The following is a 26,574-nucleotide window of genomic DNA, read 5'->3' on the forward strand; positions in this document are numbered from 1 at the left end:
CCATTACCACCATATGAATTTTTTTTATTATATTAAAAGTTATACCAATATTATCATGAACAATATGATATGGCACACCCCTAACACACACAGATACACACAACTTCACAGCAACAGACCTGATTTCATGAAAATAGAGGTTTAATTTCATGTAAATGAGGTCTATTGAACATAAATTCCAAAAAGTAAAGCAGTGTAAAACGTGTGGTACTGAGTTGGAATGAAGTTGGCGAAAAAGATGTAACACAGAATTGGGTGATAATTTATACTTTATGCTTTATAAACAGCCAAACCAGACCGAGTCAATTTTGACCCAGGAGGACAATGCACAGTCGACAGGAAGACAATAGGAAGCTTAATGAAGTGTTGTGAGTGCCTGAACATACCCATAACAACATTAATCATGCTTGAGACGCTGTGAGTGGATACTGTAATGCAAGAGTAGGTATTGTAGAGAAAACAAATGAAATACATTGTCAGTGAACGCTTTGCAAACGCATTAGGTGTTAACATTTTGTGAATTGGCAAATACGTTCATTAAAAACAAAAATGTAAATTGGGTGGTATTATGTGCCTCCCAAAATGTGTTTGCTGTTGCAAATTAGTATTATATAATTGTCATGTCTTATGAGACAGGGCTGGTTGCCAGCAGGGGAAAAGATTTAACATGTGGCTAAAGTTCATCTCACTAACATACTAAATTAAGTGTCTTTCTGTTCCATTGTTGCCTCATTTAAGAGTTAGAGTTTTGTTTTGCAACTCCCAATGGGATGCACAAAAAAAATCTTTTCTTCTCCTCTCACACAGCTTCCTGCTCACCAGCAAATGCAGGCGGCAAACAAAGGCCGCTGAGGCAATATAGAAAAATAGACAAAGTAGGTGACAACAATGACACGCATTAGGCAATCTAAGAGCATAAAACTAAAGTCGGCAAACAAAGAGTTGCAATTTTTCCATGTTTCTTAATGCTTGTTATTCAGTATCAGTGCAGGCAGAATGAGAAACACCACAACACACACAAGCACACACTCATACAAAAAGCCCTGGGGTGTAGAGTAATCACAGCATCTATTTAAACAGGTGGGTTTCCTCACAGGGAATGAAGTTATATATAATTGATGGCTTGCAGTGGGAGAAATTCATTCATCATCTCCTTTCTATTCAATATTCAGTGAGCTGTGGTGTTCGATGCCTCACACTGTCCTTCTTAATCACTCTTTAATTACTCTTCGCTGGCGCATGCAATGGTGGTTTGTGATCCTGAAATACTTAAATCATAAGAACCTTTGAGCATTAATCTTTCATAAATGGAGTAAAAAAGGTCTTCAGGGTTTACATGGAGGAAGGATCTGATTGAAGAGAGAGGGACTTACGGTATGATGTATGACACAGAAATTATACAGTATGAATTAGAAACATGAGAGGCCTCCAACTAAAAATCACATACAAATCTGATGCTCTTGTTAACATTATTTATATATGCATACTAAATGGATCTTGGGAAAATAAAATCAAAGACGAATAGAAAAGTTAAAGCTAAAAAACACATTTTATGACCCCGTTTTGTGTCCAATTGACTCTATTATCAATGGAAGCCATAAAAGTGTCACAGCAGGGATATTTCTTGATTATTTTCTGGCTACAATTTACTTTTCTGGTTCGGATTTTTTTTTGTCAGCAATACAGAAACTTTACAAATGATAAACTCAATTAAACATTGCCATAGAACCACTCAAAGATTTGTCAAAGCTTTAGGAAGTAGTCTGATCAAGCTGTTTCTATTTTTGCCAGCATTCAAAGTCATATTAAGAAGTGAGAATTTGTGGGGATCTTGAAAGTAAAGTCCATTTCCTTATGACACTTCCTATCTTAAAAAAAATTTTGTTAAGGCAGCACGGTATACTGAAGAGTTCACTGCAGTTTGGGGATGTAGTATTTTGTACTTTATTTTACAATAAACCTGTTTCTGATTTGTATTGCATGTCACTCTCAACCTGTCTCTCCCCCTCATTTCCTGTCATCTCTAAACTGCAGGCACAACAGTAAACACATAGCCAGCCCAAATGTCATTTAAAGGACCAGTATAAAGGATGTAGTGGCATCTAGTGGCGAGGTTGCAGCTTGCAACCAAACAGAATACACTTTCCCTCACCCTCTTCCCTTCCAAGCGTGTAGGAGAAGCTACGGTGGCTGCGAAACCCGTGGGAAGCGCAAAAGGCCCTCTCAAGAGCCAGTGTTTGGTTTGTCCATTCTGAGCTACTGTAGAAACATGGTGGTGCATAAAGGGAACCTGCTTCCTATGTAGATATAAAGGGCTCATTCTAAGGTAACAAGAACACAACGATTCTTTATTTTCTTATCATACACTAATTAAAACATACTTATGAATATTATATTCTATTTCTGCCAAGTCTGTTACACTAGATGCCACTAAATTCTACACACTGCACCTTTAAAAGATTACAAACAAAAAATTTCTGTCAAAATTTCTTCCAACTGATGAAACAAAAACATATGAAAAGAATTCATCTTTGGACAGCGAGAGATTTGTAATTATATGGTTGAGTTTCATTACAAAAGAAGAGGAATGACGTCTGTTTATGTTTTTTTGATGCTGGTGAAGGATTTCCCACATCCTGGCAACCCAAAAGTTTTTCTTATTAATGGCTTTTAAATGATCTATAAAGCATCAGTAAATGATTTATTAACCATTTATGAAGCCATTAAACTGTAACTTATCAGAAAGTGGTAGCTACCCAAACTTTTAAAAATGGCTCCACAGGTTTGCTTAAATCACTTTTGGGGTATTTACATAGACTTATATTCTTTTCTTGGAAACTTACCCTAACCCTAACCTTAACAAATAAACAAAAAATCAGCTTTTTTCTCAAATGTGGACACGGTTTGCACAATGGCACAAGCCGCCCCCAATTAACTGGTCTTAGCTCTGGTGTGCGTCCCTGAAAGTGACCCCCCACCCCCTCCCAAACACACAAACACACAGTGCCAGTGAACATAATCCACACAGCAACTGCGTTCTCTCTGAAACATGTTTGGCAAAAGCATTTAGCAGTAAACGTATTTCTTTCGAAGGGGGGGGGTTGCACACACTATACTCATACCCTCATACCCCGGTCCCTCCCCCTCCTCCATTTCTTCTGAAAACGTCCTCGGAGGAATACCTACAGACATTTTCATTGGCCACGTCGGTGAGAGAGGAGGGAGGGGAGACTGACGGACTGGCACCAATTCCTCAGTGCTCCTCCTCATATTTCTTGAAATCACGGACCTCCTGTTCCAACATCCAAAGCCGCTCTCCTCCTCCTCCGACCAGACCCCCGAGCGGAGCAGCTTTAACGAAACGGTAACGTTAAGTAAAGCGAAAGTATGATTTTCCTCAAGTTTTTTTTATTATTAAATAACCTACTAAGAAACTCCTATCTCCTTTCTTTTTTCTACCTAAACCTTACTTTCTCTTTTTCCATGTCCAGATGTTGCGAAGTGTCGCTGTGCTGCTTCTGCTGGCCGCAGCTCTCTGTGACGCTGAGGTAAGTTTGGTTCAGACGGCTTTATTTTTTCAACCCTGAAACTAAAATAATTTCCTTTGTATTGTTTCAAACGGGTAACAAATCCTGTCTGACATCTGTACGAAACGGTTTGTAATTGTTCGGCACGAAACTGCCCGCCTGAAGTAACACACAGCAGTTTTTTTTGTTCACAAAGCTAAACGAGCTAGAACACATCTGGAAGGCTGTTATCCACCATGTTGTAGTGAAATGAGCATTTTGCAGCTGGGTTTTCAAGACTGTGCTGGGTCAATAGCTCGTTATGGTGTTTTTATTCTTAAAGGGAACCAATTATGCCATTATTGTTGGCACTGCGCAATTATGAGCTTCATTATGGAGACAGTCAGAAGCGCAGTTTAACTAAATTGCCACTGGTGCAGCTCTTTTCAAGAGGGACACAATTCTCATTTCTAAAAATGACTGCACCTATGAGGCGCTTTGATAGGTATGTGTGTGTGGGGGTTTTTTGTCTGTGAGCTGAAGCAAACCTTCGCATTTTGCATCCAGTTGGACCACACACACACTTAAACACACCTCCTATTCTCAGTTTTTTTGTGAAGTTGGGGATTTAGGAGCAAAGCAAAAGCTGCTGTAAGAGGACAAGAGTGTCACACCAGTGACAGGCAGCTGTGAAAAGAAAAAAAGGGAGGGCGGTGTTTGTGTATATCTCACAAGCCCTGCTCCTCTCACCCTTGGGTTTGATGGCCCCCGTCATCAATATTGTAGGGTGCTTCGGTGCAAAAAGCTCCGCCAACTGGCAGCTGCTCTAATGGCATACGAACACTGTGTTTGGGTGCTCCTTTAGGGAGCATGTGTGTTTGTCTGTGTACTCGGGAGTGGTGAGCGTGCTCAAGAGTTGTGAGAATACTCACCTTAAGGGTGTCACACTGCAGCACTAAGTAGTCTAACCTCTGAGTAAACAAGAGTTAATGTGCTGTAAGAGTAGCTGGTGTGATGGCACAAAGGGATGACCAACAAAACAACAATTCCAGCACTTGTATAATGCTGGAGAGACGTCAGTGTTATGTATGTGGTGTTTTCCACTTAAGAAATAGAAACACACACACACACCAGGTGGTGTTTGTTGGCCTTAACCTCACTGGACACAGCTGTTGAACACCTGGCTTTGTGTTGACTCTTTTGTTGACCTGCACAACTGTTACAGGCTGAGGGAATAAACAAGGAATTGACTTCCTAATTACAGGATAGATTTTTTTTAAACATTTACAGCTACAGCAAATGTGAAACACAAGATAAACAAATTGTCTCCTGTTTAGTCTTTATAGCTTCACGCAGAAGGCCATTAATTTGTCTCAACTGCACACAACATTACTCATATAGCCAGATATGTTAGCCCTCTACCTTCCATAGCTGTCCCCACCTTTGCCTGTTGGAAAATGTGCCATTGTTTGCTTCTTTATTGGACTCATGATCTCGGTGGAGACAGAGCACACAGCAGAGCCTGTTGAGTGTATCCATGAAGTTAATGGGGAGGCATTAGAGAGGCATCTATTCTCCGAAGGTAATTACTCTGATAATATATGGCCTGTTGACTGGCCGTGGGAAGGGCTTGAACTGGCATACCAGTGAGCTGTCTAAAGGAGGTCAACAAGTTGGAGCAAAGCCCTCACAAGAGTGGACCTGATGAGCCTACAGGGTGTGTATTTGGGTTATGTTTAGGTGTCCGGATGCGCGTCAGAATTACTTTATATGAGCACACATAGATTGCATAGAAGAGCTGGAGTGATTGATGAAAACAGGATTCTTTGTGTGTGAATTGATGTATTTTTGGCGTGAGTGTAGGCCATTAAAATCTGGACAGTAACTCTTGATTTATGATGAAGGAGAATGCCTTCCAGAGGTGAAAAATTGCAGCGCCCGAGATAAGCGGCTCAGAGATGCGTAGTGGCAGGGCGGCCTGGGTCAGAAACTCGGGTATAACTGCGTGTGTGCAGGCTGGAATGAGATATGCATCTCTTGAATGAAATGTTGATGTTTTACTCAAACACACCGGGAGCTTGATATGCAAAGGAGGTCGAGATGCAGACATAGTGAAAGTCATAAGAGTTTGCAGCCTTGGGGGACTTGAGCACACACACACACACTCACATATAAACAGAGAGAGAGAAAGAGAGGACTGTTTATATTTCTGTTTTCATGGCATGCAGTGTGATTGTATTATCCTGCATCATCCGCGGCGACAGGGTGGAATGACACAGTGGTTAATTAAGTTATCGGCACCGGCACTGGATCTTGAAAAACACAGATGTCAAGAGGAAGTCGGCCCAACCAGGCAGCCAGACAAGCTCTCCTCTCCTCTTAGACAGCCAGGGAGTTAAGAGGATTAAGAAGAAGAAGAGGGGTGAAGAAAAGAAGTAGAAGTTGGCGCCCTTCTTGAGATCTGTAGCAGACTCTGATTGAGCCACAGCATTTCAGGCACCATGTTGATGCCTGTTCTCCCTCATTCAAGGTGGGCTAAAAATATCTGCCCAGGTGGAGAGAACATGAGCATGAGGGGACGCTGTGTCCTCTGTCGGTATCAGCCTGCTCTAATTACTGTAGCTCAACATCCAGTCATGGATCCTGTGCAGGGACTGCGGAGGGCGGTGAGATAGAGAGTGATGTAAAACAGAAAGGAGATGGAGCCACATTCATGCAATTATAGCAGGGGAGATTGGGGGGTGAGGTAAGGCTTGGCTGTGTAGTGAGGGGGGAGAAAGAAAGAAAGAAAGAGGGGTTGGGCTGTGTTTCATGTCCCTGCAGTGTGTTCTCTTCACTCTTGGCTTCACATAAAAGGAGTCCTCATTTAGCTTACCAGCTGTACTGGTGTCTTATCATTACCAGCACTCCACACTCAAAGACTCCGTACATATAAATGAACACACACACACACACACATATACACATGACAAAGAGCAGCTCTAAAGTTTACTCAAATGGTTTGTGAGTAAGAGATAATGAATATATAACATACTAACCTGCGCTAGAAGTTATAGAGTTAAAAATATAGGCTTAAAGGAGTTCACTCCTTTTTGTGAAAACAGGACTCAGGGATGCCTCCTGAACGCGTGTTATAAAGGGTACAGTTCCCTATTATTTTCTTCCTTTGTGCTCACAGTCAGAGGCAATAAATCAACATCATTAGTGTGTCTGAATTCCAAGGATACTTTACTCCAGTTCAAAGTCACCCAAACATGCCACAGAGTCTTTCTGATAAGAAATGATTTTCAAAAACTGCCCACCGACTTCCACCAGAGATCGTTCTTTGTCCAGCGGCGTGTGTAGAGGATGCACCTTGAATCTGAAATGCAGTTCGCCTGTGGTCACTGTGGAATGAGCGATTAACTGGCTGGCATTGTTCTCTCCGATGTTCATTATAAATTTCTTCCACCGTTTTAACCAGAATGCCTTTACAACAAATACAGCTTTAAAGTGTCTCATTTACAGTGTTTATGTGACAAATTTTGTTTTCTTGTTAAGTGTGTGATCCGAGATATAATGCAATACACTTGCAAGACAAGTTTAACTATATTCACCATTAGTAATCAGCCAGATCCCTGCAAAAGCTTGTACTGTTTGTCCTGTGAATTGTATTATCTAACCAGCAATAGGCTGCAGAAACAAAATAACTAACTGCTACATTTGATGCACTGTTATAGTTTGGACCAGGACTACATCCTCTACATCATATTCCCTGGAAAATATAATAATAATTCAAATGTCACCAGACATACAGCAGTTGTAGGTGTACATTATGCCCACTTATGTGAGGCACTGGTTGAACTATGTACTTGTGTCATGTGTAAAGGGTTTGACACAGTTGGGGATATTGCATGTCATTAGGTTTCGTGTATAAGGGTTAAACAGAGGTCAGCTCCATGTTGGAAAAGCATGTTGAAGGAACAGGAACAGGCTCTCTGGGGCACAAATATCTGTTTAATTTATTCAAAGTACAACATCTTGTGTGACTAAGTATCTAATAATCACAGGCCCAAATTCAAAGAAGACTAGTGCTGCAATGATTAGTCAATCGAAAGATGATTAATCTGCAACTATTTTGATAATCGATTAATCATTTAGGTAATTTTTTAAAGCAAAAATGCCAAAGATTTGATGGTTTCAGGTTCTTAAATGTAAAAAAAAATGCTACTCTTTTGATCTTTCATGATTGTAAATTGAATCCTTTTTTTGATTTTTTGAGTTTATTGGACAAAACAAGACATTTACTGACACTGCCTTGTGCTCTGCATGTCTGCTCACAGTTCAGCAGATCTCAAATGGCTGCACAAACTTAACACATCCTGCAGTCTGTAATCGGGACTTTTCCTGCTGCAAACATGTTCCAACAGCCGGCCCCAATACTGGCCTCAACAAGGGAGCAGAGGAGAGGGCAGGGAATCTACTCATTCCCCTGGCCCGAGCCTGTGCTTCAGCCAGGGCCCCCTCCCTCCTTTCCTTCCTCCCTCTCTGGCAGTGGAAGAATGCCCAGAACAGAGCAGGGTGGGACAGAGGGGAGAGAAAGAGCAAAGGTTTTGGGGGAAAATTAGGCGATGTTGTTAGGTCGAGAATGAGAGAGAGAGGCAGACTTCACAGTTGAAACAGATGACAAAAGTTGTACTTCATACAGAAAAGGTTATGGAGTAGAGGACTGCATGGACAGAGGTGAGACAGCGCCTCTCTGGGATTGATGTGGGTCAGGTGGTGGGGACACTGGGGACACTGTTGTCCCAGCAGTGTGACAACAGGGTGCACAGGGGAGGGGAAGGCCGGGGGTGGTGCTGTGTTCATAGCATTTTATGCTCTCTGGTGACGTTTTAACTGCTAGCAGATGTGGCTCTGCCCAGACCGTGACTTATTTCCTGCTTTTCTTTACTCTCTCTCTTTCTTTCTGTCTCACTTTTTCTGAGTTTTGCTCATTTTCTTTCATTGTCTCTCTCCCTTCATTCTTTTTATCTCCTCTCTTTCCTCTGTTTCTTCTTCTCTCTTCTTGTTTCTTTCAGGGTGTAGTTGTTAGATTTCAGCTCTGGAACAAGGGTGGAGGGGAGGAGGGGGGGTGTAAAATAAGAGGCTGCAGACTGGAGTGACCTCATCCTATCCGTTGGCGCATTCCTTTCACACTGAATAAGAAACAGAGAAGAATAGCAGACAGATCTGTGTAAACTGGTCGTTACCCGGGGTCCTTTTGTTTCCGCAGGTTTAATCTCAGACCTGGCCCCCCGGAGAGAGTTTGAGACCACCCGTAGAGCTCTCACAAACAGCTCATATCTTTATAACAGACTCAAATTAGTCTTACTTTGGCCTCATTATTCCAAGGACACACCCTGCCAATTCCATTATCAACTCATTGTCATATAAATCCATAAAATACTGAGCAGGCTTTTCAGCTCGAAGGAAGCATGTCATTAGATTCTGTCATTTTGGGATATGAATGTGTGTTTCTCAGCGGAGGCTTAAATTTGCTGTATGTCTAATCTCAAGAGTCTGTCATGCACAGAAGAAATGAGGCTGAAGCTAATTTGATATGTATGAAGATACAGTTGAAAAGATTCATAAGGAAGTAAAGGCTAGAGGTTTGAGAATGGAGGCGTTTGAATTATTGAGGGCAAATGCTACAGCTTTCTGTAATGACTCTAAACCAGAGCTGATGATAGTCGTTCTCTGTGATGTTTCTCCCCTGTGCGTTGGATTTAGCCACAAGCTCGCATAAATTCCTTAAAAGGGGGAAACTGGTTCATAGTTAGCGTACAGTATGTGGAATAAGAGTGGTTCTCATTCTTCTTTGGGTGTGCTCCACTTCTCTTTTGGCAAGGCCCGGTTCGAGGGAGACAGAAGTGAGAGGGAGGTCTTTACGGGCAGAGGGAGATGGGCGGTTTAGTTTGAGCCCTCCCTGTCCTTCTCCCTCCTGGCATGAGCCCTACATCTCATGAGGCTGAAGCATGTTGGACAATCTAGAGCTGGAAAGACAACACAGGGGAAAAGCAGGAAGCGCTGGAGAGGGGGAGAGCAAGGGCACCTCTCTGACCTAGATACTGAGGAGATTTTTGGCTCAAGACGAACCCTGTTGGACCCCAGCTGAGGCACAACATAGCTCAGGAATGTACCCCCACCTACCCTCTCATTCTCTTCAATCTTTCTCTTGTCTACATCCTTCACCCTTTTTTACCTCCATTATTTCACCTCATTGTAATTAATAACATGCTTGTAAAACTAATTTTTAAGGTTGTGAGGGTGAAGTTGTCTTGCTGTGCGTACATTTTTCTGGCCATCTGTCAGCCTAAGTGTCTCTGTTGCGGTCGTGAAAGTACATGACGCAGGGAATGGTGTCATTGTAGGTAAGAAACAAACAATATTAGTGATCTGCCATCAGTTACAAGATGTTTCACACACATAACCCCTTAAAAATAAAAAGATGTACAGATATATATGCTCTTTACTGTACACAACTTAAAGGAATAGTTTGACATTTTGGGAAATTTGTTTATTCACTCTTGCAGAGTTAGTTTAGAAGATGGTTTCCACTGTAGTGTTTGTACTAGAGCTCAACACATAAATGGGCCAGGCAGATGTATCAACCAATGTATGGCAACAAGAAATTGCAGTAAAGAAATGCCAAACTGTCACCATTGCATAGTTTTTCCACCAGAGAGCACTGACAAGTTGAATTCTAAACTGTAAAATGTCTCGCTTAGTACACATTTTGTGACAATTTCTTGCCTCCAGGTTTTATGCTAAGCTAAGCTAACCAGCTCCTGGCTGTAGCTTCATATTTACTATACAGACTATAGCCTGACCGATACTGGAATTTTGAGCCCAATACTGATATTGATATTTAGGAGTAGAGGTAAATCTGATAATGATATATTGGCTAGTAGTAATTTTTTAAACATAAACACATAACATTATATTAACATTATAAATGCATGGTAAATATGAAGCTACACCCAGCAGCTGCTTAGCTTAGCTTAGCATAAAACCTGGAGGCAGGGGGAAACAGCCAGTCTGTTTTCCAACCAGCACCTAGAAAAAAGCAAAAAGTGGTTTTACTGGGGGTTATGTACCAGCCTACGTCTTAGCCTGGCACAGTGACCTTCTGCAGTCGCCATTTGTTGCCTGGCAACTGCTTACAGCCAAGAAATATTCTGGCACATAACTCCCGTGACAAACCATAAAACCATCATCATCTTTGGACTTTGGTCACTTTGGTATGCAGACCCTTGGTACAGAGCCATGCTAGCAGTTTCCCTTGTTTCCAGCCTTTATGCTAAGCAAAGCTGCTGCTAGCTAGCTTCATATACTGTATGTATGTCAGAGTGAATCTGGGCAAAAAAGCAAATGAGTATATTTCCCAAAATGTTGAACTATTCCTTTTGTGCTTTCATATATAAATAGTATCCCAGTAGCTGTAAAGACAACCATATGCAATATGATGTGCAGTATTACCATTCTGTTTTAAGTTTTGCAAAGTATAAATACCAGCTAAAACCTCTAAACGGAGACAGATTGATGCCTTTAGGCCACAGTTGGGTGCATTAATGCCTGCCAAGGCTTGACTGCCTCATCTGTTCATGTCAACATCATTGTTAAAACTCTCTAATGAGTTCTCAAATATCATTTCTTTGATGAAGAACTGTGTTTTGTTAAGTTTCCAAACAGCTCTTTTTCAAATCTTGTAATAATTTACCCTTTTATTTATCTCAATTCCGTAGTCATTAGTGTTTTCCCGGCATTGCAAAATTTTAAGATTGAATTACTGCCTCCATACACATTCAATTTAATTTTTTCTATTTATTTCTGTTTGTCACTGTTATTGCCACAGGGAAACCTAGACTCGAATCCAGAGCCTTTTTCGAATGGCATTCAAACTGTAATTTAATGTAATACTTCTTTACTTGTCCATCTTCTTGCACTCTCCTGGGTTGATTTGTTTTAATATTTCAAGTTGTCACATAGCACAATATTTTATTCATGAAAACACACAGCAGACTTTGTGTACCCTAGGGGGAAAAGAAACAAGTTTTGTCAAAAAATATTTCTATCTTTACACTGGGATGACAGTAAGATCAATGTAGCTACATCCAACACAACAGCCTTGCAACAAATCTGACCTTTATGAAGCTTCTCGTATTAAATTATTACTGAGGAGAGGTGTTGATGCAAATAAAGCTGAACCACCTTTCACCTTTTTGTAATGTGGTGAACTTTAATAGCACCGGATAGTAAAGCCTCCACAATGAACTTAGCGCTGACTCAACACCTCGTGGAGCACAATCTCAAGAAAAGCTCAATAGGCTTGTTGTATTGGATTGCGTTGAAACTCAGTGTGCCTGATAAACTGATCAAGCTGATTAGAGTGATCCTGATAGAAACAGAAAGTCACATTGCTGTTTAATTCATAAACAGAAAATTAAATTCCGTACTTAATGCAATTTGTTTTTCATTTAACATCCATTATGCTGCTTGTCACTAGGTATATCCAGGGCAGGCTGTTTACAATCCATAAATCAATGTTTTCTATGCTGATGAGGGGCAGGGTGCATTGTGGGAATGAATTTACAGTGGCTGTAAAGTGACATCCTCAGAGGGGAAGCATTGATTGGCCTGCTAGATCAATGGAGCATCACTGAGATATACACAAATGCACAAGCAAACATGCTCATACAGGCAGATAGGCTCTGTTGTGTGAATGTATGTGAATGGATGGACAGGGAGATGCACAAAGACATACAGATGTTCTAATTTGTTTTTTTTTATGTGTTACTGCCTGCATCCTTATCAGCAGAGGAAAAAGAAAGAGGCTTTTTTTTTAACTGAAGCAAAAACATTGCCCTTTAAATCCAGTCAGCCTCAGCATGGAGCTATTCAACATGTGGCAGGGAAGAAATTGACTGAGTGAGCACACAACCCCGCCTCTCCTTTTATCTTCACCATCTACCTGTTTCTTAATAGTCAGAATCTCTTTGCTGTTCCCTCCTCGTACTTTTCCTCTCTCCGCTCACTTATTTTTCCTCCCCAGACTTCCATCAACCTGTGCAAGGCTGGTCTCAGCTCACTGGCACATCTCTCGCAGCCCTAAAAGGGTATGGCAGTGGGAATAAAGATGACAAAACACAGAGAGTTACAGCAGAAGAGAAATTACACCAGACTTGAACTGGGAGGCTCCACACAGTGAGAGGAGGATGAAAATGATGCACTGAGGGTTTTGAGAAAAATCACTTAAATCTGTTAATCCTCTTAAAACCTTTAAATAAATTTAACCTTGTGACGAAAAGATTGAAACAGGAAAAATGGAAGAAAAGGGCGCAGGAGTCGAGGAAAATGAGATGTGAAATGTGTGTATATACAATTAAGTAATATGCTTTAGGCAGCTTTTATAGGATGGGTCTCAGCTTAATCTGTTATGATTCACTACTCACTTATCCTGTGATTAGTTTTGAATGGGAGAGAGGGAAAATAAGGCAGCGTTTTTTGGATGCAATAAAAAATTGATGTTATTAGTCATAAGTAGGACACCCACAGTGGGTATGTTTGTTTTTGTTTGTGCTGAGTTTGTACATTTTTTAAGAATGTATGCTGTTATAGTGATCGGGTTAATGAGTGTGTTTACGTGCATACTAGTATCCCAGTTATGATCAAGTTTTTGGAGTTATACCAGTTATATTTTTGTGTGTGTGAACATCATATAGTTAGTATAGTAGTTATACACAGTTTTAAGGATACCTGAATATGCTAGCTAGAGTGTTCTGATACAGACTGAGATACTGTGGTGTGTAAACACCTTATCCAGGCTTCTGATTGCTGTCTGCCATTTGTGCTGGTCAATCCTCAACTCCAATTACGCTGCAATTATTCTGTAGAACAGAAAGATATAACAATCTACACACTACAATCAAATTTACGTTCTAAAAGTGGTAATCTTACAGGAATGGTGAGATGAGAAGATCAATACCACTCTCATCTCTGTGCATGAAGCACAAAGTGGGAGCCAGGAGACAATTAGCTTAGCTTAGCATAAAGACTGGAATCAGGGGGAAACAGCTAGCCTGGCTCTATACAAAGGCAAAAAAATCCACCCACCAGCATTTCTAAAGCGCCCTATTAACAAATTAAGTTAAATCTTGTAAATGTTTTGTGAGATTACAAGGGACTATTCCAGCACATAAACTCCCACAAAACCACATTTGTACGCTTTTTGTACAGATTAAAGAAGAGCCAGTTTAGCTGCTTCCTAGCTTCATATTTAGTCTCATCTAACTCTTGGCACCAAAGGGAATAAGCATATTTACCAGCACTCAATTTCTTTAAGCATTTGAAAATTATTGTATCAAATCTATTTCATCCCTTGTCACCCTCATCTTCCCTTGGTGATTCTATGGAGATGAAAAACGCAGCAAATGAGAGTAATAAATGCAGCGAGTCCACACAGTCAGAAAACACACTCAACTGCAGAAATGACACCAAGATGTGGAGGAGCCATAGACGCATACGCATAGATGCAGAAACCTAGGATAATGGTAGATTCATGTATGCATGCAAATGAGTAACCAGCTTTCTCTATGTTCCATGAAAACATCAAAATATGATAAAAACCAGGCTAATATTTAAAATCAGGACTAGGTTTCCTTGTAAACATATGGTGATGGTGATGCGTGTAGCTGTGTGTGTCTTCATGGCAACAGTGAAGGCTCCAGGCCACATGCAGGCATGATGTATCACCAAGGCATAATGAGCAGCGGCTCCAATATTCAGACTCATTTCCCTGCTTTGTTGAAGGTTGGTTGGTGACATTATAATCCATTGTTTTCTACAGTCTTTTGATGTACATCTGTGTCAATCATACAATCTGAACAACAGGCTCGGCTGCGATCTCATTACGGGGTTTGCTTCCATTTACCTCATTTGATTGACACTTCTGTGATCTAGCCACAACAGGAGCTGGTACATGCTCTCACCATAGCAACAACCCACTTGAATCAACTGAAAAAAAGACCTTGTGTCTTGTGTGTATTCATTAGCTAAATGTCAGGGATATCTGCTGGTTCTATTCGGAGACAGACGGACGGACAGGGCTCTGCGTTTAGATTCATCTGAGGAGCTCATCCATTATTCATGTGCTCATTGTAGGTTTCTACAGGTTTCAACAGGCTTCTAGCACATCTGTGTCTAACAAACTGGATTGTCCAACACGCTCAAGGCCACAAGGATCGCTTTGAAGATTTTTCCATGACCTCAACTTTGGAGTGCAAGTGTGTGTGTGTGTGTGTGTGTGTGTGTGTGTGTCTTTAAATCATGTGTAGAAATGAACCGAGACCCTTCAATCCCTCCTCTCCTCTCTCTCTCTCTCTCTCTCTCTCTATCTGACTCTCTCCTCTCACCACTTTGGGGTTAAAGCTGCTACACTGCGATGTTTGCATGTGACTCCCCCCTCCACCACCCCTCCTTCTATCCATCCATCCTGTTACATTCAATCATTAGAGAGCTTATAAGAGTTTCAGTCACAAGAATCCAGCCTCTTTTTTAACCTACATACCAGACGCTAGACTTACAAACACACACACACACAGCAGTTTGGAAGCCAGCTCACGTGCACTCGCGTACAGAAGGCCAACTTTCTGCCTCGCTCTTACAGGAAACAGCGGCTTATGGAGGAGGAGGGTAGTCTAGAGAAACGGGGAGGAGAACAGATTTCACAGAGCATGGGAATGGGCCCAAAGGAAAACACAGCTCAGCTCAGACTCCAGATGTTAAAACACCCTGTACACACACACACACACACACACACACATAAACACACACATACAAAGATACACAGATAGGGAAAGGAGGAGGTAATGAGGGTCATAAAGCAGCTCTTGGAGCTCCGCTTGGCGTCTCGTGATTGGTTGGCTATAGCTCCAGTGAACACATTTTTTGGCAAGTCCGGCGTCCATGTTTAACAACAGACAAACAAAAGATAACGAAACAAAGGCACCAGTGTGACAACAAGAGAAAACTACAACATCTGACTGGACAAGAAAAGAAAGTTTGACTGGTACAGAAAGACTAGAGAAGTTTGAGGGAAAGAAAGGAGGATTTAGGAGCTGACGGTTTGGTTGTAGTTTACACAGAAGGCAAAAAGCTTCACTGTTTCTGTTTTTTTCTAAGTCGAGTATGGTCAGTTGTCACCTCTTGAGCCAAGTCTGTCTGTTGTTGACATGGCAACTACTGGCAAACATGAGTTAATAAAAGTGCAGACACTGGAACATGAAATGTGTGTTAACCAGGTTTGAATAAAAAATACATATAGTAGTGACAGACAATCCTTCTCGTTGAGTGACTACAGCCATGATTTTGGAGAAATATTGCTCAGGAATACTGGGGCTTTATAGAGTGATGAAATGTGCAAATTTCAGTCAGAGTCATGATCACTGATATAAGACTATTTAAATGTGTCATGTTTGTGATGTATTGCCACCTAGAGGGGAAATGCTATCAAACTTTGCAGGACCGCTCAGAGCTGATATGTGAATGTGTCCCCTAAATTTGACTGCAGTAAAACAATGTGCTTAAGAGGTGGTTTATTTCAAATATACCAAATCTACAGCCAGATATATGATGATAGAAATATGTTAAATTATGCGCTAAAGCTCGGTGAGGATTAGATTAAATTTGTAGGAGAAGTGTTGAAATGGATGAAAATCTAAACTGTATTTGTTTGGGGAGAATATTTATGGAAAGTTACAGTGATGGATGATCCAGAAAAAGAACAGCAAAAACATAAAGTTCTTTACAAGTGGCAACCAAAAAGCTTAGTTATATAGTTTGTCCTTTTTTTTCTCTTTAATTTCCTACTAAATTTTAGTGATATCTGTCAACTATCTTGTCAGATATCCTGTAAACAAACAAAAAGACAAACAGACAAACAAATATAGCCAAAAACGTAATCGTCTCTGTGGAGTTAAATAAAGAAATGGGGTGTTAGTTTACTTTGGATGTTATAAGGTAATACTGTCAATGCCACAAAGAGGTAATAGTCTCTCTGGGTCTATGCCTGAGGGTCAAGTTTGATCAAATATGGTTTGTGAAAATATTTACAATATGTATGCTAATTTGGGTTTTATATGTCTGTTAGAGCACGGGTGACATCTTCACAGTGCTTTCAAATGGGCCTGTTAATAGTGCAATAGCGCCGCCCTGTGTGTGTAACCTGTAGGAACCAATGGTATTTCAAGTGCCAACAAGGTATTTTCTTTTCTCTCAGGAGCTGCAGAGCAAGAGCAAAGTGTGCGCCAATGTGTTCTGTGGGGCCGGCAGAGAGTGTGCTGTCAACGAGAAGGGAGAGCCCAGCTGTCTGTGTATAGAGGTGAGTGACGGGTGTGTAGTCCTGCAGTTCAACATAAATGCCATAGAAAAAAGGAAAAAGAATGAAGATAACAGTTTCCCCTTGTTTACACTTCATTGTCTCTCTCTATCTCTAACTCTCTCCAGAGCTGTAAGCCCCACAAGAGGTCAGTGTGTGGCAGTAACGGGAAGACCTACAGGAACCACTGTGAGCTCCACAGAGACGCATGTCTGACTGGCTTGAAGATCCAGGTGGCCCACGATGGACACTGCCAGGGTACGAGCTGAAGCACACAGTGATGCGGCACGAGATGAAAATGTTGACAAAACAATTCCCAACGCAAGGTCTATTCAGTAGCTGTTCTTGAGCTTTCACTTGGATCACATGTTCTTCTTCAGCAGTTTGCCCAGTTGTTGTGGACTTGCAATACTCATATTTTTTTTAATTTTTTGAGCACTTTAGGGTTTAAGGTTTGTTTAAAAGTTGAAATTGAAGTTTCATTCTTGACCTTGGAAACAGTATTGTCAGCTGCTGTTTCAAAGGTCGAGAATGAACTTTTAATTTCAAGAATTTTTAAAAACTCACCCACTTTATCTCTGCTTCTACTGTGGTTAAAGGATAGGCTCACAATTTTTTCAAGTCTATCTTAAAATAGTGATGAGGTCCCCGTATGAATATCGAAACAGATTTTGCTTAGTATAATTATTCCTTCTGTTCATACTGGCCATTAAAAGTATTGACAGTATTGACACCAGTACCAATCCAATTTATCAGACTGGTGCATCCATTTTCTTAAATGTTCTGTTGTGGGTTGCAGAGCAGAGGCTAAAATATTATAACCTTGTTATTGATTGGTTATTTGTTTTTTTGCCCCAACACTGTACTGGCCCTGAGCTGTAACATTTTCATCTAAATACACTTTTTTGATGAAGTGTTTGATTGATAATCTCAAATTGTCACTAAATTTTGATTTGTAAAAGGTAAGTAGAGCAGAGAAGCACAAGGCCAGATTTACAGGGTAAGTAGGATGACGTTTGACTCACCTGACAAATGGTGCAAGTGCTGATAAGAACGTATATAGTTAATTGGACTGATTAGCGGGTGATCTCTGAACTAGAAGTGATACCTGGGGTGACCCGGTTCATAGTCATTCTGTCATTTCATTCACGCTTCTTATCTCATCTATTAATGCATCTAATATTAGCATCTTATCTCAAGTGAACTTTCACTGTTCACACTTAGCCGTTTCGCACTCTTTGTGTCCCCGCTGGCCTGAACATTGATCAGAGCTGTGGCAAAAAAGGACAATAGTTATATCACACGGTCCTTTTTTCAGACCTTTGGCCAAGTACTATATGACATACAAGTTTAGCTCCATTAATCTGAATCAAGTCAAGTGATGAATTCTTTATGTGTTGCCTCACACGTTATCTTCTTTCTCTTTTTTTTTAATCACCTTTAGAGAAGAAAACAGAGCAGGCAGCTGCCAGCCCAGGTGAGTGTGTGCTCTTTTGCACGTGTGTTAAAAGTATTCACAATTTTAGTGAGATAAGAAAAAACTCCAAATTGAATTCTTTTTGTTGGTCTTCACTTTAATCATGTGTATTAAGGCTATGTCTACTATTTAGATGAAGTTACTGTGTGTGTGCATTAACTGTGGTTTATGGTCTAAGGACATAGTGAACAAGGAAACTGACGTGCAATAGATTTTTATCCTGTGGATTATTTATTAATGTTATTGACCTATGGAAATGTTCCCACCCCCTGCAGTTGTATGCTATGCCGCAGACCGCAATGAGCTGAGGAGCCGTGTGATCCAGTGGCTGCAGACAGAGGTTGTCCCAGATGGCTGGTTTGTCAAGGGATCCAACTTCTCTGACACCCTGCTCAAATACTTCAAGGTGGGCTTCCTGTCACTATAAGGGTGCTGAATGATAGAATCAGCCCTGGGGCCAGATGCATAAAACTGTGTAGATTCATAACTAACACTGTGTGTACGCACAAAGCCAGAAATATGCATACGCATTCTTTTCATTAGATTTATAAAGCCATGTGTATGCATGGTTCTGTTTTATAAATCTCAGTCATTGGGGAACAGGGCGCACTTGCACGAGCCTTGTTTCCATTTCCACAATTAACTATAAATGGATGAAGACACACCCTGAACCAGCCGTTTTCATATCAATTCGCCACCTGCCCCACCAGCCAGTACAGCTGTCAATGAAAGAAACGGGAAAGAAGAAGTGCGGTTTCACATATTTTGTTGCACCAGCGAGGTTCTCCAACAGCCAGAACAGCTACGCACGACTATTACACACGGCTGTGTGGCTCTTTATACCGTCCATATCATTAATTCATCACATGGACCTGTAAACCATCGTCGGCAGTGACATCTCAGATATGTAATCAATGATTAGTTTGTAGCTCATATCTAAACCGACTTTACAACTAAGGATAAAATAAAAAGAATAATAAGAGCAAATAAAATGTTGACTCCTATGTAAATTTAAAAAATTATAAAATTAAACACAAAAGTAATTAATCAATGTTATTTTTATAAATGCGCCTTTGATTGGCATTTTACAAATACCTGTGTAAACACAAAAAAAAGAAAAAAAAAGTGTAGCTGGTTACATTCTCACCGCACATTCTGTGTTTATAAATACCAGTTTATATGCAGGAAACGACATATGCATGGTTTTTGTGCGTACGTATCATTTATGCACCTGGCCCCAGGTCTCTATTACTATTCAGCGCTGCTCCTACGTGAGTCGTCCTGTTTTCTTTTACAAAATGTCACAGATGTGGGCACCAACCCCACAAATCCCTAAAGCTGTCTCCGACTGTGTCTGATCATTCACGTGACAGACCTTTCGAGCATGTCAGCTGATGGTTATAATTCAGTTTAATGAGGATCTCTGTCCTGCAGAGGAGGACCCCTGCCACCCTGTGAGCTGACATGAATGACATTAGAGAAGAAGAGCAGATGGTTCTTTATTTATTCAGTATTTATTTGATGAGCCTTTCCCATTATAAATATATGCTCTCTATTCTGAACATACTGTACCATAAACATGATATGGAATCTCATAAATGTTTTCAGTTCATCTGTCTTCCACAGACACACCACGTGGTCACACAACAGGGTCTTTAAATATGTGAAAGGTCTCGCACCATTACTCCCAAACCATCTCAGAGGCCTTTGTTACAGAGCCTATAGGCTATGTCAATAAAGTAATACAGGCTGTGTGTAGAGCAGGTATACAAGGTGCTCATACCAGATTGAAATCATTTGGCATCACAGTTAAGGGATGATTGTCATGGCAACCGATGTGCTCTTGGTATTTTTTTGTGGCGGTGACTGCTTATTTCCTGGCAGCCTGAACTGAAAAACACCAGTGACTTCATTCAGACTGATATTTGCAGCACACACACGGACAGGATATAAATTAACCAAAAATCCCTTAGAGATGTGCAAGTTTTTAGCAGACAGTGGTGAAAATGGTGAAATATCAGTCTTACTATTCATATTCTACTTCTTTATGTGGAAACAAAAAAAAAGGAGCCTTAGCGGTGTGTTTCTGTCTATGTTTCTGCAGTCATATGACAACGGTGACTCTCAGCTTGACTCCTCTGAGCTGCTTAAATTCATCCAGCACAATGAGTCGGTGGTGGAGCTGCAGTCCTATGCAGACCAGGAGAGCAACAAGCTGCTCAGGTCAGTGTCTGTGTGTTTGAAAGCTCACATGATGGCTGGAGGAAAAAAAAGCTACTGTTTGCATTCTTTATTTTGTTTTGTCAGTATTTCACCTCCCCTTCCTCCCCTCTACAGTTGGTGAACATTTTCTTCTGTGGTAATGCTTGTACATACAGATCCTGTTTTAAGCCTGTTCAGCACTTTGGTCAACTGCGGTCGTTTTAAATGCGCTATACAAATACATTTTAACTTGACTCGAGATCCATATCTATGTGCTGTGTTGCTATTTTCAGGTACATGCTGTAAGTCATTGAACTCTATCTGGGCCAGTGTAAACTTTACTGAAGGCGTCCTGTGGGAGCCTGCACTGGTGTAAACACCTGCACTCTGTGGAATAAAGCGCTCTAAACTAATTATCATCTCTACAGCTTCTTTTTTCTGCAATGTTCTGATGCTACCGTATGGAGCATCTAATATTTATTCTGTGTTTTCATGTACCTGTGCTTCCCAGGAGTCTGTGTGTAGATGCCCTCATCGAGCTCTCTGATGAGAATGCAGACTGGAAGCTGAGCTTTGATGAGTTCCTCAACTGCCTGAAGCCTGGCTTCAATCCACCAGAGAAGAGTGAGCTTAGAGGGATTGTTTGTATTATCTGTTACACAGCGGTAGATACAGTATATGGATGCTTTGACATAAGTAAAGTCTGACTCCTGACACCCAGCAAACAGTGGAAATGAGCCTCAGATTCTTTCTCTTCTCTTTTATACACAGTCTCAGTTGTGTGGTATTCACTTCACTCTGCTCAGCCCAGTATATCTGGGATAAAGTTCACAGGAAGTGGAGGCAATTGCTCAATCACAGACAAAACTAACATTCAATGTGGAGCACTGAACTCTGGTGCTTCACCAGATTCAAGGACACACAAACACACACACACACACACACACACACACATGGCTGACCTTGAGGAGATATTTAGAAACTCCACAGTTACCAGATATACAGGATTCCTTTGATAGTGGAAATAATTATTTCAAGCCAGGAGATTTCAAGAGAATGATACACATATTAGATCTTCAAATTATTTCTTGACTAATCTTTTCTCAGAAGCTTAAAAGTTTAAAGTAGTCCGGTTGATGGCAGACTTGCTGACCTTTCATTAGTACAGCAAAACTAGCCAAAGCAAGGCATGTGGCTTTAAAAATGAGATATTGGATGAATGATGCGGCATTTTGAAATGCTGACATGTCCTGATCGTGGAAATTGAAGACTGTTTAACACATTTTGTGAGAAATGTCATCGTGTCATGTTACAGCCTACGGTCTGTGTCTTTGCTGAATAGTCTGTCACATGTTTTTTTCTTCTGCAGAATGTGCCTTGGAGGACGAGACATATGAGGACGGCGCAGAGACCCAGGTGGAGTGTAACCGCTGTGTTTGTGCATGTGGCAACTGGGTCTGCACTGCTATGACCTGCACTGGTAAGCTGAAATACTTGAAGTTGATCATCATTCTGTTTATTGATTATTTTAATCAACTGATATGTTTTTTTAAAAAAAATTCTGTGTGACCACTTTTGACCTTTTATCTGTCCAGACAAGACGGCGGCTCTGGATGAGTCGGTAGATGCTGGCGCAGAGATGACAGAGGAGGAGTGGAACCTGCGTGTCGCTGAACTCAACAAGCACCAGGTCTGTATTGAGTTGGAGTTTGAGTTTCTTTATTTGCACAGGGTAAAATCAAACAAATACACACAAACTACAAAAAACAAATATGCAGGGAGAGGAAAAAGTAGGCCAGTAGGCTTATTGACTACCTCTACCTAAATAATATACATACATACAAAAACAAGTCAAACTATAAACAAAACAACTAAACAAATTGGATTATAAAACCAAAATTACAACCTTTTAAAAAATATGCTCTAAAGGACTTTAATGAGAATAGCTCCAGAAAATTTGCAGAAACTAAAAAATGTAAAAATGTAATGTATCAATCATATTTATTTTATATATTTATTTCAAAATAAATAAGCTTCCCCTTTTGTTTTCCTCAACCTGAAGACCTTTTCCAGATTTTCTCCCGAGAAACAGGACAGGCTCAGCGAAGCCTGTTTACACACTAGTCACAATTTTAAGTGTGCTTCAAAGCTGCATCACTGTCCAGTACTCACAGTACCCTAGCTGGTGATAAGGTCTGCGAAATAATACTGACAGAAGCCATAACCCAAGCGTCTGCTTTTACTTTCCTTCAGGATATAACCTTCATTACTTATAATGTGCTTCTGGACAAAGAGCATTTGAATCAAACTGCTCAGGCAGCACAATACAATTCACAGTTCAGTTTGTATGACTGTGTATACAGACACACACACACACACACACACACACACAAAGTTCAGTCAGCATCTTTATGACCCCTTTTATCAAAAGCTGTGAAATCAAGAACTGGTTTCTAAATGAGAATGATAAAACTATGAAATGGCTATGGATATGAAAATGCCAGCTGTAGAAAGAAGCACTGTTATGACCATCAGCATTTTCCTTTACGATTATAGCATAGTAGGAGTATTCTCATCTAAGATTTAATGTGAATGATTCTATATCATGGAGTAGGCTTTGTACACAGCAGCACAACACTCCAAATTATAGAGCCTATTAAGAGGGAGAGCAATGTTGGAAACACTTACAAAAGGGCCTAAAATGGGCTTGATGTTACTGTCAGTTAACTCAGAGAATAGTGGATTAATGCTGCCAATGTCATGGAAACAAAAAAAGTACAGAGGGGTTCCTGAGATTATGAATAATAAATAATAATGAGTAAGAGCTTAAGAATTAAATTCAATTTATAATACTTTTTTAAAAAAGTCAGCCTTACGGTCGAGCCAGCTGGTTGTAACAGCTGTCAAGCAATAAAGGTCTCACTACAAATCTATTTTAAATTATAGAACAGACTGCAAATGTAATAGGAGACTCTCTGTCTTGATGTAAAAGGTGCTCGGTTCTGGAGATGATTCCTTGAGCTGTTGTAGTGCGAATATTTCCTTGTGATGCACCTGATAATACAGTCATTACGGTCAGAGAACCTCTCTAGACTCTCAGCATAGCTCTACAGTCTCTCCTATGAAAACAACATACAACACACAATTTCTCCAGACAAACATCAGCAGTTGTCTAACAACTCCAACAACACAATGACAACCTTTCCTGAAGTTCTAGAACCTCGCCAGACAAACAATAAAGATATGCAGCCAATCTAGATGGTCAGTAGCATTCTAGAACCTCTGTAGACTAAGAATGGAGTTCTAGAACCTCTCTATTCCAAGAGTTAAGTCCTGGAATCTAGTTCTAAATTGTGTCCAGACAAGACAGTGCTGTTCTAGGTCCTAAACACTCAGAGTGTGAGAAACAAGCTTTACCCCAATAAATTATCTCACTGTCCTTGTACTTGTAAGAGTGTTTTTTACTATATTTGTGGTATGCCTGCTCTTGTGTGTATGTGTGTGTGTGTGTGTGTGTGCTTGCTTATATGTGTGTATGAGAGCATGAGGCTGACAAGGTAGCACTAGGGCTCTGGCTTGAGGCCATGGCTGAGTCAGCAAGGTCATGTGTTCTGTACTCCAGAAGCGTAGCTTACAATGCCTCTGTAAACAATGGAAGCTCTCTGGGTACAAGTTTAGTGTAATTAGGAATACACTGTATTCAGTGAAATTCCTTCTTTCCTCATTATTTATTGATTGTGTCAAATGATACACCATATCTCACTTTTCCTCAACTCTTTTTTTTTGTTTGTTTGTTTTTAATACAGGAAACAGTTGAGAAGATGAAGGCCAGCACAAAGGAGGCCTAAATAAGGACGCAATGAAGGAGAGGATGCACACTATCACCCTTCCTCCATACTTGATTTACCTTGCGGCCGTGTGTTGTTATTAAACTGACTTTTGTTACTCTGCCATGTTAATTATTATACTTTTTTATGATGTTTAAGTGTTTGTGTTGATGTTTGGTAGATTCAGGGGCTATCAAAGATTATTGTAGGATTCCCTTGTGTTCAGTACTGTCATGTTTGATTGTATTACTGCGCCCCTACACTAGCCCTGGGGCTATTTTTACTACAATCCTTATATTTTTACAGTTATTACAGAAAAAAAAACAAACAGTCAAGTTGTCACTGTTTTTGGAATATGAAAGTCACTGTTAGAGAAGATAGAAAAGTTGAGCGAGGAGAATCCTCCTATTGGAATGACTCTCATAGGTTGTATGGTTAGCAGAATGGTTGAACTGCCAGAGTAGGCCAATACTTGACCAATGCACTTCCTATTCTTTCTCTCTAGCTTACTTAGGCTTTAGTTTATCACCAGCCAGAAATTAGTTTGTATCTTACTGCTAAAGTAATAATTTTGCTGCAAAAAAAAAAAAGTTTGCTTCTATGTACAGTTTGTTATTGGTTCGAGTTGGAGCTCCTCTTGTTCCCATGTTATGCTCAGGTAAGTCTCTCTGGTGTTTTTAGATTAAACATTTCTCTCTGCATGTCTTATATTTTTGAGACAAAGATGCAGTAGTTCAGCTTTCAAATTGTGGAGATGCACCACAGCACCCAGGTGAGACCTGATCTGAATATAGCATGGGGAAAACTGAAACCAAAGTCTTGACGAAAGTGTTTGAATAATGTACACAATTCTCCAGGTAAAACATTACTCTGGACCCAGCAACAACACTATACCTGTGCTTTCAAAATCACTCTTTAACAGAAGGACTAGCCTCACTGTCAGCTAAAGTAGTGTAGTTCAAGTGACTGGGTGCATATTAATTGTGCGTGTGAGTGTGTGATTGTGTGCGTGTGCTATCAGAGTGTGATGCTGAGAGTAGTTTGGTTTGTTAAATGTGTTTATTTGTTAAAATCATGTGTCTAAATTGGGAGGGTTGACAATAAAAATCAGTGCCTTAGACCTGCAAACAGTACCGGTTTCTACCTTTGCCTGCACATAGGCTATTATATCATGTGGCATTGCAAGAATGAGTGTGCTTTGCTGAAGTTTAGCAGTAAACTAGTGCTTTGTGACTCTATCCTTCATAAATGTCTGTGTGAAAGTTGCATTACTAGTTCAAGCTAAATCTTTATATTCCACTAAAAGTGCAGAGAGTGTAAGGAATATGTATGTATGCCAATAAATCCCATACACCACAACACAGTTTTGTCACTTTGCATGTGTGAATTACATTTCAAACTTTTACTGAAAAAGAAGAAAATAAGGTTCCTTGGGAGAATAAGAAATAATTGTTTGACTTAAAGGGAGTAAGAAAGTCTTATATAAAGCAATTTGTATTATTTTGTGGTGTTTCAAAATGCTGCAGCCTGTCTTTTAACAAAGAAAAGCCACATACCCCAGTGTTGGCCCCTCTCCCTTTGCTACCTGTGGAGTTGAAAGTTATATAACATTTTAGTTTAGGCTCGACACAGTCATTTCTGAATTACTGTGACCATACAGTAAAGTCTAACCAGCATCTACTGAATGTTCCCAGTTTCTGCTTAAAATGAAGTTCATGCATTTGCTTACTCACTCACTATTAGTTTACTCAGCTGCAATGACATTTGAAAACTTCTCAAGATTGATTTATATCCCCTTGCTATTAATTGATATTAACTGATGTTTTTTTCTCTGTTTTGTTGTTGCTATTTCTGTTTTATTAACCCAGTTTGGTTTCTTTTATGTTTGTTAAGTCAGGTCAATTTTATTTTTATAGTCCAATATCACAAATTTGCCTCAGGGGGTTTTACAGTCTGTACAGCAATACAATCCTCCTCCTTTGTCCCTCTGTCACTATCCTACCAGTTTATTATTTTACTAAATGCTTTCACTGTGAAGTGTTATATATTAAATAATGAATTAATTAATTAATACACTTTATTCACACAGTGATTTTAAAGGCACTCAAAGACACTTAAGGCTATAAGTGACACAAGACTACTGTGTCACTGTATAACCATTGTGTT

The 26,574-nt window shown here is 40.3% G+C and overlaps 1 protein-coding gene across 2 annotated transcripts; it reads left to right on the top strand.

Annotated features, from left to right (window-relative positions):
- The first annotated feature begins 3,167 nt into the window (after positions 1–3,167).
- LOC121907029 (follistatin-related protein 1-like) lies at positions 3,168–25,767 on the top strand. Of its 2 annotated transcripts, none has more exons than XM_042426345.1 (11): positions 3,168–3,385; positions 3,492–3,548; positions 16,804–16,905; positions 17,031–17,160; positions 18,347–18,379; positions 18,655–18,785; positions 20,484–20,602; positions 21,093–21,205; positions 21,951–22,061; positions 22,177–22,271; positions 24,388–25,767. In XM_042426345.1, exons 2-11 carry the CDS (start codon positions 3,492–3,494, stop codon positions 24,427–24,429), a joined length of 933 nt encoding a protein of 310 aa, XP_042282279.1. In that variant the 5' UTR covers positions 3,168–3,385; the 3' UTR covers positions 24,430–25,767. The 2 variants fall into 2 exon arrangements, with proteins under 2 accessions (XP_042282279.1, XP_042282277.1); XM_042426343.1 differs by having other exon boundaries at positions 3,171–3,364.
- The last annotated feature ends 807 nt before the right edge of the window (positions 25,768–26,574 follow it).

Source organism: Thunnus maccoyii, chromosome 11 (assembly GCF_910596095.1).
Source record: "Thunnus maccoyii chromosome 11, fThuMac1.1, whole genome shotgun sequence".
NCBI lineage: Eukaryota > Metazoa > Chordata > Actinopteri > Scombriformes > Scombridae > Thunnus > Thunnus maccoyii.

Bases quoted from the DNA above. Each gene is read 5' to 3' on its own strand.
- LOC121907029 (XM_042426345.1), top strand. From the start codon at position 3,492: ATGTTGCGAAGTGTCGCTGTGCTGCTTCTGCTGGCCGCAGCTCTCTGT. The intron at 18,786-20,483 runs GTGGGCTTCCTG...ATGTTTCTGCAG, and splicing joins CCCTGCTCAAATACTTCAAG to TCATATGACAACGGTGACTC. The intron at 22,062-22,176 runs GTAAGCTGAAAT...TTATCTGTCCAG, and splicing joins CACTGCTATGACCTGCACTG to ACAAGACGGCGGCTCTGGAT.